The 18,907-nt window shown below is 36.3% G+C and overlaps 1 protein-coding gene across 2 annotated transcripts in view; it reads right to left on the bottom strand.

Annotated features, from left to right (window-relative positions):
- LOC145663205 (glutamate receptor ionotropic, kainate 2-like) overlaps positions 1-18,907 on the bottom strand; it is a 270,446-nt gene that overhangs the window by 53,949 nt on the left and 197,590 nt on the right. For both annotated transcript variants that reach the window (XM_081729561.1, XM_081729567.1), the window contains exons 5-6: positions 11,658-11,803; positions 1,735-1,876 (exon numbers count right to left, since the gene is read on the bottom strand). In XM_081729561.1, the coding sequence (XP_081585687.1) occupies positions 1,735-1,876; positions 11,658-11,803 (288 nt within the window). The remainder of the gene's footprint in view (positions 1-1,734; positions 1,877-11,657; positions 11,804-18,907) is intronic.

The raw sequence follows: 18,907 nt of genomic DNA, 5'->3' as shown, positions 1-18,907 counted from the left end.
AGGGTGGTAAAGAACAATTTAAAATGTAATTAAAAGGAAGAAAAGAAACTGATTGGTACATGACTTGAGAAAGACCTCATCATGAGGGATGTGCTAGAAGCTATGGTAGAAGAAAAAGAGTGAGAGGTCGAAAGAGGGTACAAGTGTGGGCTTAAGTGTCCTCAATAATATTGTAGTAAGTATAGTGGACTAGTTATGTGGAAACTAAAAAATATGTTAATTTTGTTTGTATGCACAATTTCTGTCGTCGAGACGCTGTTTTATCGCGGAAGAATATATGGTGTATTCATTTAACCAAGGATCGTCGCAATGTAACTGACAGTACAATAATATAGATTTATAACTAACTAACACTATGGGCTATGAAACCCAGAGGTTCAATGCCGAGTTCACAAAAGGTCTTCATTGACTTCTGTTCCTAGCAACTGGATCCAATTTCTACTTTGTATTCCTATTTCTGCGAGATCTATCTTAATATTGTCCTCCCATCTGCGTCTAGGTCTTCCTAATGCACGTTTTCTTTCACCCATGCTGGTCACATGACCTGCCCACCTGAGCCCCCTAGACTTCATGATCCTAACAAGGGTTGATAAGCAGTATAAATTATGTAGTTCCTCATTATGAAGTATCCGTCATTCCTCTTCCTCTTGGGTCCTAATATTCGTCTCAGGATTTTATTCTCAAGTATTTTCAGTCTGCGTTCTTCCCTCAGAGTAAGCAACCATGTTTCGCAACCATACAAAACAACAGGCATGGTTGTTTTTTGGTTGGCATTTGTTTAATATATTTTAAGCTATACAAATACTAAAAAAAATTGCGTTCTTCATTCTAAATCCTTTATTGTAATTTCTGTAAAAATTGATGGCTGCGCTAGTGCGGTGGTGGGTCATTGTTTATAATTGAAGTCAGCAGTCATGAAATTAAGGGATAATATAACGATAATAGTGAATGAAATCTAATGAATGTTTTTCAACTATCTTATGTTCTCTAATTGATGGAAAAAATTGCTGAACCTATTAATACTCGAAAGATGATTGATTTTCGATATTCATAAGAACTGAAAAAGGTCCTAAAATTTATTTGAAACTGAAATCTTAACCAGAAACAAGCTTTTCCTTTCTTCTGTTTTGTATGAATATTAGAATTATTTCCGTGTCATTATGTAAGTTGAGAAATACTTCCTATATTGAACATAGAAATATGCATAATATAACACTGTTAAAAATAATATTTTATACTGAGGAAGAAACAGAACTCTTTGAAACCGTCATACCATTGACTTCTTAGTTATATTTTATTGATATACAACGTATTTCTCTATGTAACTACGATTCACTGATAAAATTTCTTTAATAAATAGTAATTTCTTTGAAGTTCATTAACTCGTGAAGTTCCTAATTTAACAAATTGATTAGAATATTCTTGTCTATTTCTTAATAGTTAATTAACTCACGTTTCCTCTTGACTAGTGATAATCATACACGTACTTAGAACAAGATAATTATAATAACGTTCATAAATGTTATGACTTTCATCTAACAAGGATTTGCTGTCTAAAGTTATTACCTGAAAGGGGTGTTTTTGAAAAAATCTCAGTTTAAAGTTTGAATAATACATAGAAGACATCAGAAGACATAAGAGAATAAACTTTTCAGAGGGAATTTGATTTGTCTTGGACCCAAGCAAAATTAAGTGTAATTCAAATAAAAGAGATCTTTGAGGCAAAATACGTACCAGTGAGGTAAGCAAGTATGTATAATAATTCGTTGTCATTCCAACCTCTTTGGCTTGCTTTAGGACATCATAAATTCTCTCAGTGGCACAGTCCAATAGAATGTGAGATTCTCCTGAGCTCTTAATCTCTTTCAACATTGGCCTGAAATGAAACATGATAAATTTGTTTAGTAAACTGTGTACTGTATATATTTTTATTCCTTGTAAATAAGTAGTAATATATATTAAATTTACTATCTACTCGTATAGTGAAAGTAATGAGCTACTTGATATAGTGCTCACTTGATGAGCATGTCTAATGTCACAGTAGTTATACAAGATTACTTCTTGGACAATACTGGACTGGCTCCTTTTTTGCTAATGACATAAACTAACAACCAATATGAAAAGAAGAAACCAGAATGATATCCTATTTTAGAGTGGCATTAGTGCCGTGCCGTGGAAAATCAGCGCCCGGGGCGAGAGTATACGAAGGCGCTCCCGTACATATGAGTGAGATCGACAGAGCAGCCGCGAAGCGTAAGAAAATTTTCAAAAATAAATCCTGCTTTTCCTTGATTTTGAGCATTTTTTATTACTTTTTCCTTACATTTTATGTGCATATGCAATTTCCTAACATGAGTAACATTTTAGGATCACTTCCTAAAACAGGAAGAGGATTTAAGCACATACTAGTAATATTCCAAGTAATTTTTCCTCTCCCTTTTTTCTTTCCTTTGTTTCTTCTCTTTTTCCTCCCGAATTTTGCGCCCTCTTACTTCGGCGCTCGAACTGTCGCCCCGCTCATCCCCCAACTGCATGACACTGGGTGGCATAAATTTGTAAAATCTATGGAAGAAATATGTTGCTTGATTTCACAATATGATTTGTGTAAGTAATCAAAATATATCGGGATCTTATCTCTCACACGCATAATAAGGTAGGAATACGCAATGCAAAGTATGCTCTTCACGTAGTACTTCATAAGGAAAACATGATGAAGTGAAGTGCTATTTAAGGGCAGTGTACAAAGCGATCATAGAAGTGTTGCAAAGCTGTGCTACATGCAAGACATGTGATTTTATGCCATATGGTTTTTCCATTAACCTCATTTATGCTTACACTCACCGTTGCTGACGCGCCTGCTCCTACGAACGCAACTCCGCGCTACCGTGCGGCCCCTGCTACGCTTCTACCTTGGCTTGGTTAGATAGCATTCATGCTTTTTAGTGGCACTCTAGGGCAAATTGGTTGGCGTTTTTAAGTTGGTTCGTGTTTTAAATTCAGTCCTTATAAAGCCAATCTGCACTATAATACAACTCCTCCCTTAAGAAACACTTTCTAAGGTAGTAAAACAGCACTACGCACTAAGAGAAATTAATATTTCATGAATGCAAGTGTATCCCCTTTAGATAGGATAGTAATTAAACCAGACAGTTCCGAATTACAAGCAACAGACATCAATTTGAAAGAGAGAAAGCAGGTGGTCATTTAAATATGCATTAAATTTAAAAATAACTCTTTTAGAATGTCGTTCTTGCTACTGGTTTAATAAGATATTTTTCTTCGTCTTCTTGTTAATTTTTAAAATTATTTATTGTTTCTGTACTATTTTAAGTAAGTAGGCATGTTCTGTTAATAGTGTAAACATAAAACGCGAACGTGAAACAAAAGTACGGATAGAGATGGCAAAAGGAGTATTTACAAAGAAGTTAAGTCTATGATGCCAATCCTTGAATGAAGAGTTATGAGAAAGACTTACACATTCGCTCTGAGTCTTATTCGTTTCAGGGATAGGCTTCCAAACTATGGGATCCAAAAGTGGTAGAAGAATAAAGGTGGAGGTGAAACCTAGGGTCGCTGAGACCATAACAAAATATCTTTCTCTCGCTTCTTTTTTTGTTTCACAGACGGATCGATAGACAGGCGTAAAGACTCGTTTTAGGTATAAGATTTTCCATACTCATGAACAGCAATCATAGAGCATTCTCAAATACATAGTGGTGTCAATTTACGCCTGCGAGATATACAACCCACTATTCACACTAGTATTGTTTGGTTGTGTATCTTCCAGGCAACAATGCTTTAAATACGATTCCATTTGGAAATACAGGGCTTTATGCAGTCTTTTTGACGTATGATTAGCGTCATACTAAAGGCCTGACTACTGCAGGAAACATATGTTAGTCGAACATTTTAGTATGGCACTAATCACGCGTCAGAACGACTCTGCATAAGGCTAATAGTTTTTATAGGAAGTCTAAATTGATAATGCATCCTTTATCCTGTGTGTAATATAAAGCAAGGAAGCTTTAGCTTCAATCTTCCTAATCTAGGCGTTCTCAATCCAGCTAATATACTACCTTAATATTTCTTAATAATGGTTGCTAAGATTAACATCACCTTAAGCCTAACGCTCACAGAATAATGATACTGAATTCTTTTCCAAATAACACTTTCGTCCATAAATATTCAAATTATTAATACAACCAAAAATCATAGTTGACTATTAACATGACACCCCTCAATATCATGCAATAGTCTGAATCTATACGCTGTTTGTCCTATCTTCATACGACATGAAACAACTGACTCAAGAAATGTTGATTGGACCAGCTACTTATATATAATCATTTAAACTACTTCTAGTTCATGTCTCTACAAACACTACACTTATCATAGCTTAACTGTTTTAAATGCTGGAACACGTGTTTGGTTATTAGGACAACACTAGTGGGTCTTATGGGATTGTAATGTTATTAGGTCACGCTAGTGAGCCTTAAAGATTGTAATGTTATTAGGATCACGCTAGTGTGTCTTATACGATTGTAATATTATTAAGATCACACAAGTGGGCCTTATAAGATTGTGATGTTATTAGGATCACACTAGTGGACTTTATAAAATTGTAATGATACTAGGATCACGCAAGTAATTCTTATATAGTTGCAGGGCCGGCGCTAGCAGTTTTGCCGCCCTGGGCGGTACTTTCAAATGCCGCCCCTTTAATCCGCAAACCTTATTTTGACAGAAGACGTTCAGGTATTAAGAAAAGTAAGATACCATATCTAAAAACATATATGAAAAGGAAAATTAAACCAAAAAAAAAAAAAAAAATGAACTAGCTCTCTCGAATGCTTACGTAACATTTAAACGACTCCATACATGTCACAATATTCAGTATGCTCGATTTCGCTGTACGTGATATACAGCAGGGCATACAGAATTTTTTAAATATATGCTTTAGTCCGATTAAGAATTTTAATTTTTAAGCTTATTTTATATCAAAAGATGTTTCCAATATAGCATGGAGCAGAAAGATCATATAGTATTACAGCAAAAGTAAATAATTAGCTTAAGACTTATTATGTACTAAAACACAATAGAAATACACGAATTTAACATACTTTAATTGAGAAAACTTTTTTTGCTTTGGTATGAGCAAATTCCTTTATCACATTCGCGTAGTCCAATGTTTCAGCCAATTAATGTTCCATTGATAGACACTTAAACGTGTTTGAGATATGGAAGAACGTAGATAATTTTTAATACGCTTAGAGTAAATTTCGAAAAATTTCTTTCTCAACTTGCCACGGTTACTGGTAAGGTAAACAAAATCATAACTGCAACACCCACATAGGGAGCAGTCATATTCCTTAATTAATTTTAGTCTCTTTGGGTGAACTTTTAGGCTTAATTATAGCGGTTAATAGTTTCAGTTCGTCTTTCAAATGACTGGGGTTAATATCTTTCGATTCTTTGCGTATTAAAATGCAGGCACTTTTCAGACAAAAGTGCAGGTGGCATATCGTTCAGATTACTTATATCGTAAAGAAAATCGAAATACTCGCAGTGATGTTTAAGTTGCTCAAACCTTTCTCTTAAAGCTAACACAATCACGTCTAGAAATTTGTAATAAAAATCGATCTTGTATTTTGTTATATGGATCTTCAATAGCTTCATCCTCTGGCTCGTACTGAAATCGTCTCTTCTTCTTTCGACTTCGAGCTTTCACTGCATTACCTATCCATGGGTCATCCATATCTAATGCTGTTGCCAACTCCATCGCATCAACTAAGTAAAGTTGAACTTTGCATAATTTCTGCTCCTCTCAAAGTACTTAGATATATTTTGAAGAAACCCGACTGCATCCAACACATGGATAGCCTACTTTTGTTTATTATGTTTATGTGGAGTGAAAAGTCATACCAGATAACGAGTGAGCAAAGGTAAGTAAAGCCACGCAGCTGGTTTGCTATACACAGAGCATCATGGGCGATCATTGTATCTATTCTATTGTCGTTACTTATTTAAAGTAAAGTATCATAAACCTCTATTTGATATCTAAGTGGAGTCAGAGCATCAACTCGGCTCTCCCATCTTGTGGTGCTGAATGTTTTAATGTGAGGCTGCTAATATGCTCTTTTAGTATGTCCCAACGTTGAACTGACGCAGAAAAAAATCATAAACTTTTTTTACTATACAAAAAAAAAAATAAAATAAAATAAAAATAAAAATAAATAAATGAAACGCTGGACTGAGATGATGTGACCGCATCGTTAACGACAAAGTTTAGTAAAGGAACATAGAGGGCCTGGGAATTCATCTTTGCTTTTCATATTGGAACTATTGTCACATCTTTGCCCCTTCATGTCTTCGATAGAAGTTCATTTCTTTTAGCTGTTTAATTATTACTTCTGTCCAGGGGTGCCCATCCCCCCCAAAGCTGATGGCGCACTCCCCCCCAAAACCAATAATCTCTTCCCTCCTCAAAACTCAAGTCCTCTAAAAACAATTGCCCAATGTAGCAGTAGTTTTTATAGTACTAGTAATTGTTATTTTTGTTGTTTTTATTTCCTGTAGTAGTATTATGGAATGCTTGTAGTAGTAGTAGGAACAGTAGTAATTATAAAAATGGCATTACTTTTATGCAGACTGATCCAGATATATCCACAAAGCGATAAACCGACCAGCCCATCCTTTCATATAGCAACTTGCGCGGTACTTCATTCATTGAGTTTCTAAGCAGGGGGTAGGGGGATTCATTCTCGAGATTAAAAAAAAAATCTCATCGTGTTCCAATGTTATTCTGACGACAGCAAAATTACTTATTCGACATTAGAGTAAAATTGTTCCCCAATTTTTTTATTCCCCCCAATTTTTTTCTCGATGGCACAACTTGCGCCATTCATCCCTCCTGTGGGCGGCCCTTCTCTTTTAAAACAAACCAACCTTTCCTTTCATACGGCTACTTGCGCAGTACTTCATTCATCGAGTATCGAAGCAGGGGGTACGGGGGTTCACCCTGGAAAATTTTTGAAAATTAGCTTCTCAAAATCGTGTTTTAATGCTATTCCGACAGTAAAATTGCTAGTTCGAAAGTAGAGAAAAATCCCCCCCAAAATTTTTCTCAATGGCGCAGCTTGCGCCATACATCCCCCCTGTGGGCGGCCCTGCTTCTGTCAGTTCTAGACCAGTGATGTCTTTTACTGGTACGAAACCAAGAAAGTGTTCGCAAATTTTTATAAGCCATGCTCCATTACTGTATGTAATTTGTACAAAACGAACGATCCTTTGTTCTGTACCAGAAATATCTGGTGTACAGTCTAGCATTATAGTATAATATGTTGCAGCTCTCAACAAAAACAGTATTTTACTTTCAATTTACTTACTAAGAATTGGAATAAAATTTTTGTAGACATCTTTTCCTTACTAATGTTATTTATTTTGTCCTCCCATGGTTCTTTTAATGTGTTCGGCCATGACGCTGTCAAACTTGTATTGCTTAAATATAAAAACCATTATATATATAAATATATATATTGTTGATAAGATACGATAATGAACAATTTGTAAATTGGTTAAAAACTCACTGCTAGAACCTAAATGTCTCTAGGTGCTGTAGGCTAGAACGGCCTGTCTTAAGTGGGAGTGTACATTTTGCGTAATTGGAGTAGAGCATTAGAATATTGCTGAATGGAAAAAAAATATAAAAGACACTTGACAATCTTATCTGCCCTAGCTGAAAATCTTATCTACGCCGCTGCAAGGGAAATCTTGAACGAGATACCTGTGGCTAGTAGTTTGATAATTGGAAATGAAGGGGAATGCTCTGAATTTCCTGAGTGAGTATTTTCCTGAATGCGAGTGAAGTTTAATTACATTCTCAGGGAACACAATTTTATTTTTCCATGTGAGCTTATTACCAAGCATTATATTTTAATAGTATTCTTTTCTTTTTCAAATTTTGCCGCCCACTAGACGTGCCGCCCTGGGCGGTGGCACGGCTCGACCCCCCCTCGCGCCGGCCCTGTATAGTTGTAATGTTATTAGGATCACATTAGTGGTCCTTATAAGATTAATGTTATTAAGATTACGCTAGTGGACCTTATAAGATTGTAATATTATTAGGATCGCCCTAGTGAGTCTTATAAGATTGCAATGTTAGCAGAAGCACGTTAGTGGGCCCTATAAGATTGTAATGTTATCAGGATGACGCTAGAAGCCTTGTAACATTGTAATGTTATTAGGACCACGCTAGTGAGCGTTATAAGATTGTAATGTTATTAAGATCACGCTAGTGGGCCTTATAAAATTGTAATGTTATTAGGATCACGTTAGTGAACCTTATAGGATTGTAATGTTATTAAGATCACGCTAGTGGGCCTTATAAGATTGTAATATTATTAGGATCGCGCTAGTGAGTCTTATAAGATTGCAATGTTAGCAGAAGCACGTTAGTGGGCCCTATAAGATTGTAATGTTATCAGGATCACGCTAGAAACCTTATAAGATTGTAATGTTATTAAGATCACGCTAGTGGGTCTTTTAAGATTGTAATGCTATTAGGACCACGCAAGTGAGCGTTATAAGATTGCAATGTTATTAGGATCACGCAAGGGGCTCTATAAGATTGTAATATTAGTATGTTACTGCACACGATATATCTTGATCGAAAGTGGATATTTATAGAGAGCGATAATCTCAACCGAGTTAGTAATGGATTCAATCCGTTATCATCTTCAAGGGTAACGGTGACGTTAGCGGTGGTCATCCATATCTCATATGGAAATATGTTTCTTAGGATCACGCTAGTTGAATTCGTTTCTTTTTTTTGTGATAGATAGCCGGAGTGATTACCCAGGCCGGGATAACCTGAGTTTATTCGTTAATAGGATTCAATCCGGTAACATCTTCACGAGCGACGATGGCTATCCATATCTCCCACATTAAATATGTTGATTTTGAGTGATTGTCTTTACGGTTTCCCACCAGATTTTTATTTCAAGTTAAAGTGTTATATGTCAAATTTCACACTTCCAACTTTAGCAAAAAATCACACTGAGCACGTTCTGAATAATAAAAAAAGGAAATTAACATATAGAAATTAACTCCCTTATTATCCTTAGAGTTGGAATTTTCGAAAACACTTAAGTACATGTTCTGCTATTTTTAACTAGTTGCAGACACCTGTCGTTGTTGTCGGGTCTTAATCCAAAACGTTAGTTAAAAGCCTCATTACATTTCCCGGTATTTATTCTCTGTTATTAATTAAGTCCGCACAACCATAAGGTAATGAAGGTAGTCTATCCGCAAGTTGTTATTAGAAACCGCGAGAAACGTAGATACGTTTTCCTATTCTTTTCACCACCATCCGACCTCTCGAGCCGAAAATAAAAAATAAAAAGGTCTCCAAATAGGATTATGTCTGGAGAAGATTTGTCTGAGTACCAAATTTGTTAGTTCTAAGTTACTCATTTCTGTGCGAAAAACTGATCACACACACACACACACATACAAATATAATTTTATTATTATTAAAGTTGAAGAGTTTATATACAGAATTTAACATTTTCTACTTAAGCGAATTCTCACATTAGACAATTTTGTGGGTAAAGAATCGAAAATTCGAACATTAAAGAAATTATCTTACTCCTCTTTAGGAGTGAAATTTTCGAAGTAACATAAGTTCGTTTTTTTTTTCGTATTTATATACCAATTTTCATCTTCTGAACTTCAGGTATTCATGAGATACTCTATTAATGGCAAAAATATAAATAAATAAACTTATATAAATTAACAGACAAATTCTGACCAAACCATATAATAACTAATAAATAATAGCGTTACAGTTTCGGCAAATTAACTTTGCCTTCATCAGACACATTATGAAATACAATTTCTAAGATTACAGCTTATATACTTCTAAAATGAGAGGAGGTCATTCTATGAACCAATCATATTCGTCCTTTCCTTTAACAATTTTTAATTAATACATATGCAACTTTTAATGATCAACTTTCACTTAAGAGCTAAACTTTTAATTGGCACACCTGTGTATTCGTAATGAATAACTTTCACCTTTGAAAAACATAAATTTTTAATTGTCTATCCGCTGTTCAATACACCTGTTTATACCTCTTCTTTCTTCTCTGTTTTATCCAATATCTTTCTCCATACATACCTCCTCTCATTTTAAGAAGTATATAAGCTGTAAGCTTAAAAATTGTATTTCATAATGTGTCTGATGAAGGCAAAGTCAATTTGCCGAAACTGTAACGCTATTATTTATTAGTTAATATATGCTTTGGTCAGAATTTGTCTGTTAATTTATACAAGAAGTTCCAAAGCTAGAATGAGTGGTATTCAAATAAACTTAGGATTCACACTTCAAAGGAAACCCTGACAAGAAATGTTTTTTGTTCAAATTTTCCTTTTCCAGTTACAATATGACCTGGTAGTTGATGAATCAGTTTTACTCTTTTATATAATACTAGCATCAATTACTCGCTTCACTGGGTTAAAATAAGAAAAATTAATCCGTCAATTTTTACTGTTACTAAAGCACTCTTTCATATCGATCATTTTAAATCATGTTTATATGTTTCTCCCTCCTCCTCCTCCCCAAATTTTGGGACTGAATTTTGATTTAAACTGCATCGGAAGTGTCACTGTTCATCTCGGAGACCCCGAAAACTATAGATTCGGGACTAATATCGGTCATTTTCGATCAATTTTATATATTCCCACCCCCTCCTCTATGTCGCACCGTCAAAGTAAAATGATAAAATCCATCTGCTTGACAGTTCATACACTTTTAATTATTATTATTATTATTATTATTATTATTATTATTATTATTATTATTATTATTATTATTAATAATAATAATAATAATAATAATAATAATAATAATAATAATAATAATAATAATAATAATAATAATAATAATAATAATAATAATAATAAACCGAATGGGATAGGTAGTTGAAGATACACCTACATCAAAAGAAGCGCGTTAATCGTTTGGTCGTGAAGATACCCTATGAATATCAAGAAATTATTTCCTGTTTTTGTGGATTATACAATTAGACGATAGATTATACGATATATTATCCGATAATTAGAAACTATGTCGAAAAGTAGTGAAGGGTGCATATTTCATGATTCCATGATGTATTTTCGTTTGGCAATTAAGTTTCCGTGAAAAAAAAAATTGAGGAAACTTAATTTCGGAACGTTTCTCGTACATTTATAGAACGAAGAAATAAATAAAAATCTCTTTTATTTTCAAAGGAAAAGAAACAACGATTGCAATTTTAATTTAGTGGTATAGAATGTGCATAATTATATTCCCTCAGTTATGTTTAGAAAGCGCTACAATGTTTACAGCAGAAGTAATTTTGAATAATTTTACACAGCGTGTTTTACTACTGGCTGTCTCACGAGCGCTATCAGGGGTCGATTTTGTCAGTTGCTAAGGTATTATAGAAATCATTTTCGAACCTCTTTGCCGCTAGCTGGAGTTTAGAGGTTTGTATTGTCTGTGCTAGAACCATGCTATCGATTACTTGAAAGTGTTCTCGGAGTACGTATACGGATAAGTTATAAAGGAAAACATTTACAATAACAATTTTATGAATTAGGATAGGAATGAAACTTACCCAAAATCATCTTGGTCTAGTTGTCTCACAGTTATGGAGGGACCATATTCTTTGAGAACTTCCTGGAGACGTATTAAACCTTCATCATCTTCATAGATAAGCGTGAAAGAGTCCCAGTGCGTTTCACGGACCAAATCAGCGTAAGCCTGAAATATAATATATATTTTAATAAAATCCTTCTAACTTAAGTTAAATTCCATATCATCATCGTTCTGACAGAAGTAACTAAATCTAAAATATTAGTTTTACAATATAGCTATATTTGAAAAAAAAAATAATTGCTAAAATCAGTTTGGCAATAATAACACAGCCACCCCCCACAGGCTATGGATTCGATGTATTTTGTTACACAGAATCCAAGTTTCGAAACCCCAGGACGACCGACCGTGTCAGTTTCTTGTTATGGGCGAAAAACTTGAGCGATTTTTATAGGGAGGATTCACGTAATACAACTATAAGAAAAGACAAAATTTCTGTGCAGCGGACCCCAAGATATTGCTTCGATGTATTTTGTTACACAGAATCCAAATTTCAAAATCCCAGGATGATCGACCGCGTCAGTTTCTTGTTATGGGCGAAAAACTTGAGCGCTTTTTATAGGGAGGATTCACGTAATACAACTATACCAAAAGACAAAATTTCTGTGCAGCGGACCCCAAGATATTGATTCGATGTATTTTGTTACACAGAATCCAAATTTCAAAATCCCAGGATGATCGACCGTGTCAGTTTCTTGTTATGGGCGAAAAACTTGAGCGCTTTTTATAGGGAGGATTCACGTAATACAACTATACCAAAAGACAAAATTTCTGTGCAGCGGACCCCAAGGTATTGATTCGATGTATTTTGTTACACAGAATCCAAATTTCAAAATCCCAGGATGATCGACCGTGTCAGTTTCTTGTTATGGGCGAAAAACTTGAGCGCTTTTTATAGGGAGGATTCACGTAATACAACTATACAAAAAGACAAAATTTCTGTGCAGCGGACCCCAAGATATTGCTTCGATGTATTTTGTTACACAGAATCCAAATTTCAAAATCCCAGGATGATCGACCGTGTCAGTTTCTTGTTATGGGCGAAAAACTTGAGCGCTTTTTATAGGGATGATTCACGTAATACAACTATACCAAAAGACAAAATTTCTGTGCAGCGGACCCCAAGATATTGCTTCGATGTATTTTGTTACACAGAATCCAAATTTCAAAATCCCAGGATGATCGACCGTGTCAGTTTCTTGTTATGGGCAAAAAACTTGAGCGCTTTTTATAGGGAGGATTCACGTAATACAACTATACCAAAAGACAAAATTTCTGTGCAGCGGACCCCAAGATATTGCTTCGATGTATTTTGTTACACAGAATCCAAATTTCAAAATCCCAGGATGATCGACCGTGTCAGTTTCTTGTTATGGGCGAAAAACTTGAGCGAGTTTTATAGGGAGGATTCACGTAATACAACTATACCAAAAGACAAAATTTCTGTGCAGCGGACCCCAAGGTATTGCTTCGATGTATTTTGTTACACAGAATCCAAATTTCAAAATCCCAGGATGATCGACCGTGTCAATTTCTTGTTATGGGCGAAAAACTTGAGCGCTTTTTATAGGGAGGATTCATGTAATACAGCTATACCAAAAGACAAAATTTCTGTGCAGCGGACCCCAAGGTATTGATTCGATGTATTTTGTTACACAGAATCCAAATTTCAAAATCCCAGGATGATCGACCGTGTCAGTTTCTTGTTATGGGCGAAAAACTTGAGCGAGTTTTATAGGGAGGATTCACGTAATACAGCTATACCAAAAGACAAAATTTCTGTGCAGCGGACCCCAAGGTATTGCTTCGATGTATTTTGTTACACAGAATCCAAATTTCAAAATCCCAGGATGATCGACCGTGTCAGTTTCTTGTTATGGGCGAAAAACTTGAGCGCTTTTTATAGGGAGGATTCACGTAATACAGCTATACCAAAAGACAAAATTTCTGTGCAGCGGACCCCAAGGTATTGATTCGATGTATTTTGTTACACAGAATCCAAATTTCAAAATCCCAGGATGATCGACCGTGTCAGTTTCTTGTTATGGGCGAAAAACTTGAGCGAGTTTTATAGGGAGGATTCACGTAATACAGCTATACCAAAAGACAAAATTTCTGTGCAGCGGACCCCAAGGTATTGATTCGATGTATTTTGTTACACAGAATCCAAATTTCGAAACCCCAGGATGATCGACCGTGTCAGTTTCTTGTTATGGACGAAAAACTTGAGCGAGTTTTATAGGGAGGATTCACGTAATACAGCTATACCAAAAGACAAAATTTCTGTGCAGCGGACCCCAAGGTATTGATTCGATGTATTTTGTTACACAGAATCCAAATTTCAAAATCCCAGGATGATCGACCGTGTCAGTTTCTTGTTATGGGCGAAAAATTTGAGCGAGTTTTATAGGGAGGATTCACGTAATACAGCTATACCAAAAGACAAAATTTCTGTGCAGCGGACCCCAAGGTATTGATTCGATGTATTTTGTTACACAGAATCCAAATTTCAAAATCCCAGGATGATCGACCGTGTCAGTTTCTTGTTATGAGCGAAAAACTTGAGCGCTTTTTATAGGGAGGATTTACGTAATACAGCTATACCAAAAGACAAAATTTCTGTGGAGCGGACCCCAAGGTATTGCTTCGATGTATTTTGTTACACAGAATCCAAATTTCAAAATCCCAGGATGATCGACCGTGTCAGTTTCTTGTTATGGGCGAAAAACTTGAGCGAGTTTTATAGGGAGGATTCACGTAATACAGCTATACCAAAAGAAAAAATTTCTGTGCAGCGGACCCCAAGGTATTGATTCGATGTTTTTTGTTACACAGAATCCAAATTTCAGAATCCCAGGATGATCGACCGTGTCAGTTTCTTGTTATGGGCGAAAAACTTGAGCGCTTTTTATAGGGAGGATTCACGTAATACAGCTATACCAAAAGACAAAATTTCTGTGCAGCGGACCCCAAGGTATTGATTCGATGTATTTTGTTACACAGAATCCAAATTTCGAAACCCCAGGATGATCGACCGTGTCAGTTTCTTGTTATGGGCGAAAAACTTGAGCGCTTTTTATAGGGAGGATTCACGTAATACAGCTATACCAAAAGACAAAATTTCTGTGGAGCGGACCCCAAGGTATTGCTTCGATGTATTTTGTTACACAGAATCCAAATTTCAAAATCCCAGGATGATCGACCGTGTCAGTTTCTTGTTATGGGCGAAAAACTTGAGCGAGTTTTATAGGGAGGATTCACGTAATACAGCTATACCAAAAGACAAAATTTCTGTGCAGCGGACCCCAAGGTATTGATTCGATGTATTTTGTTACACAGAATCCAAATTTCGAAACCCCAGGATGATCGACCGTGTCAGTTTCTTGTTATGGACGAAAAACTTGAGCGAGTTTTATAGGGAGGATTCACGTAATACAGCTATACAAAAAGACAAAATTTCTGTAAAGCGGACCCCAAGGTATTGATTCGATGTATTTTGTTACACAGAATCCAAATTTCAAAATCCCAGGATGATCGACCGTGTCAGTTTCTTGTTATGGGCGAAAAATTTGAGCGAGTTTTATAGGGAGGATTCACGTAATACAGCTATACCAAAAGACAAAATTTCTGTGCAGCGGACCCCAAGGTATTGATTCGATGTATTTTGTTACACAGAATCCAAATTTCAAAATCCCAGGATGATCGACCGTGTCAGTTTCTTGTTATGGGCGAAAAACTTGAGCGAGTTTTATAGGGAGGATTCACGTAATACAGCTATACCAAAAGACAAAATTTCTGTGCAGCGGACCCCAAGGTATTGCTTCGATGTATTTTGTTACACAGAATCCAAATTTCAGAATCCCAGGATGATCGACCGTGTCAGTTTCTTGTTATGGGCGAAAAACTTGAGCGAGTTTTATAGGGAGGATTCATGTAATACAGCTATACCAAAAGAAAAAATTTCTGTGCAGCGGACCCCAAGGTATTGATTCGATGTATTTTGTTACACAGAATCCAAATTTCGAAACCCCAGGATGATCGACCGTGTCAGTTTCTTGTTATGGACGAAAAACTTGAGCGAGTTTTATAGGGAGGATTCACGTAATACAGCTATACAAAAAGACAAAATTTCTGTGCAGCGGACCCCAAGGTATTGATTCGATGTATTTTGTTACACAGAATCCAAATTTCAAAATCCCAGGATGATCGACCGTGTCAGTTTCTTGTTATGGGCGAAAAATTTGAGCGAGTTTTATAGGGAGGATTCACGTAATACAGCTATACCAAAAGACAAAATTTCTGTGCAGCGGACCCCAAGGTATTGATTCGATGTATTTTGTTACACAGAATCCAAATTTCAAAATCCCAGGATGATCGACCGTGTCAGTTTCTTGTTATGGGCGAAAAACTTGAGCGAGTTTTATAGGGAGGATTCACGTAATACAGCTATACCAAAAGACAAAATTTCTGTGGAGCGGACCCCAAGGTATTGATTCGATGTTTTTTGTTACACAGAATCCAAATTTCAAAATCCCAGGATGATCAACCGTGTCAGTTTCTTGTTATGGGCGAAAAACTTGAGCGAGTTTTATAGGGAGGATTCACGTAATACAGCTATACCAAAAGACAAAATTTCTGTGCAGCGGACCCCAAGGTATTGATTCGATGTTTTTTGTTACACAGAATCCAAATTTCAGAATCCCAGGATGATCGACCGTGTCAGTTTCTTGTTATGGGCGAAAAACTTGAGCGCTTTTTATAGGGAGGATTCACGTAATACAGCTATACCAAAAGACAAAATTTCTGTGCAGCGGACCCCAAGGTATTGATTCGATGTATTTTGTTACACAGAATCCAAATTTCGAAACCCCAGGATGATCGACCGTGTCAGTTTCTTGTTATGGGCGAAAAACTTGAGCGAGTTTTATAGGGAGGATTCATGTAATACAGCTATACCAAAAGACAAAATTTCTGTGCAGCGGACCCCAAGGTATTGATTCGATGTATTTTGTTACACAGAATCCAAATTTCGAAACCCCAGGATGATCGACCGTGTCAGTTTCTTGTTATGGACGAAAAACTTGAGCGAGTTTTATAGGGAGGATTCACGTAATAAAGTTATACAAAAAGACAAAATTTCTGTGCAGCGGACCCCAAGGTATTGATTCGATGTATTTTGTTACACAGAATCCAAATTTCAAAATCCCAGGATGATCGACCGTGTCAGTTTCTTGTTATGGGCGAAAAACTTGAGCGAGTTTTATAGGGAGGATTCATGTAATACAGCTATACCAAAAGACAAAATTTCTGTGCAGCGGACCCCAAGGTATTGATTCGATGTATTTTGTTACACAGAATCCAAATTTCGAAACCCCAGGATGATCGACCGTGTCAGTTTCTTGTTATGGACGAAAAACTTGAGCGAGTTTTATAGGGAGGATTCACGTAATACAGCTATACAAAAAGACAAAATTTCTGTGCAGCGGACCCCAAGGTATTGATTCGATGTATTTTGTTACACAGAATCCAAATTTCAAAATCCCAGGATGATCGACCGTGTCAGTTTCTTGTTATGGGCGAAAAATTTGAGCGAGTTTTATAGGGAGGATTCACGTAATACAGCTATACCAAAAGACAAAATTTCTGTGCAGCGGACCCCAAGGTATTGATTCGATGTATTTTGTTACACAGAATCCAAATTTCAAAATCCCAGGATGATCGACCGTGTCAGTTTCTTGTTATGGGCGAAAAACTTGAGCGAGTTTTATAGGGAGGATTCACGTAATACAACTATACCAAAAGACAAAATTTCTGTGCAGCGGACCCCAAGGTATTGCTTCGATGTATTTTGTTACACAGAATCCAAATTTCAAAATCCCAGGATGATCGACCGTGTCAATTTCTTGTTATGGGCGAAAAACTTGAGCGCTTTTTATAGGGAGGATTCATGTAATACAGCTATACCAAAAGACAAAATTTCTGTGCAGCGGACCCCAAGGTATTGATTCGATGTATTTTGTTACACAGAATCCAAATTTCAAAATCCCAGGATGATCGACCGTGTCAGTTTCTTGTTATGGGCGAAAAACTTGAGCGAGTTTTATAGGGAGGATTCACGTAATACAGCTATACCAAAAGACAAAATTTCTGTGCAGCGGACCCCAAGGTATTGCTTCGATGTATTTTGTTACACAGAATCCAAATTTCAAAATCCCAGGATGATCGACCGTGTCAGTTTCTTGTTATGGGCGAAAAACTTGAGCGCTTTTTATAGGGAGGATTCACGTAATACAGCTATACCAAAAGACAAAATTTCTGTGCAGCGGACCCCAAGGTATTGATTCGATGTATTTTGTTACACAGAATCCAAATTTCAAAATCCCAGGATGATCGACCGTGTCAGTTTCTTGTTATGGGCGAAAAACTTGAGCGAGTTTTATAGGGAGTATTCACGTAATACAGCTATACCAAAAGACAAAATTTCTGTGCAGCGGACCCCAAGGTATTGATTCGATGTATTTTGTTACACAGAATCCAAATTTCGAAACCCCAGGATGATCGACCGTGTCAGTTTCTTGTTATGGACGAAAAACTTGAGCGAGTTTTATAGGGAGGATTCACGTAATACAGCTATACCAAAAGACAAAATTTCTGTGCAGCGGACCCCAAGGTATTGATTCGATGTATTTTGTTACACAGAATCCAAATTTCAAAATCCCAGGATGATCGACCGTGTCAGTTTCTTGTTGTGGGCGAAAAATTTGAGCGAGTTTTATAGGGAGGATTCACGTAATACAGCTATACCAAAAGACAAAATTTCTGTGCAGCGGACCCCAAGGTATTGATTCGATGTATTTTGTTACACAGAATCCAAATTTCAAAATCCCAGGATGATCGACCGTGTCAGTTTCTTGTTATGAGCGAAAAACTTGAGCGCTTTTTATAGGGAGGATTTACGTAATACAGCTATACCAAAAGACAAAATTTCTGTGCAGCGGACCCCAAGGTATTGCTTCGATGTATTTTGTTACACAGAATCCAAATTTCAAAATCCCAGGATGATCGACCGTGTCAGTTTCTTGTTATGGGCGAAAAACTTGAGCGAGTTTTATAGGGAGGATTCACGTAATACAGCTATACCAAAAGAAAAAATTTCTGTGCAGCGGACCCCAAGGTATTGATTCGATGTTTTTTGTTACACAGAATCCAAAT

The sequence above is a fragment of the Thermobia domestica genome, chromosome 1 (genome assembly GCF_964235325.1).
Source record: "Thermobia domestica chromosome 1, izTheDome1.hap1.1, whole genome shotgun sequence".
In the NCBI taxonomy this organism is placed as follows: Eukaryota; Metazoa; Arthropoda; class Insecta; order Zygentoma; family Lepismatidae; genus Thermobia; species Thermobia domestica.
Note: the sequence above shows the minus strand (reverse complement) of the source record. Positions and strands in the feature narration are given on the sequence as shown.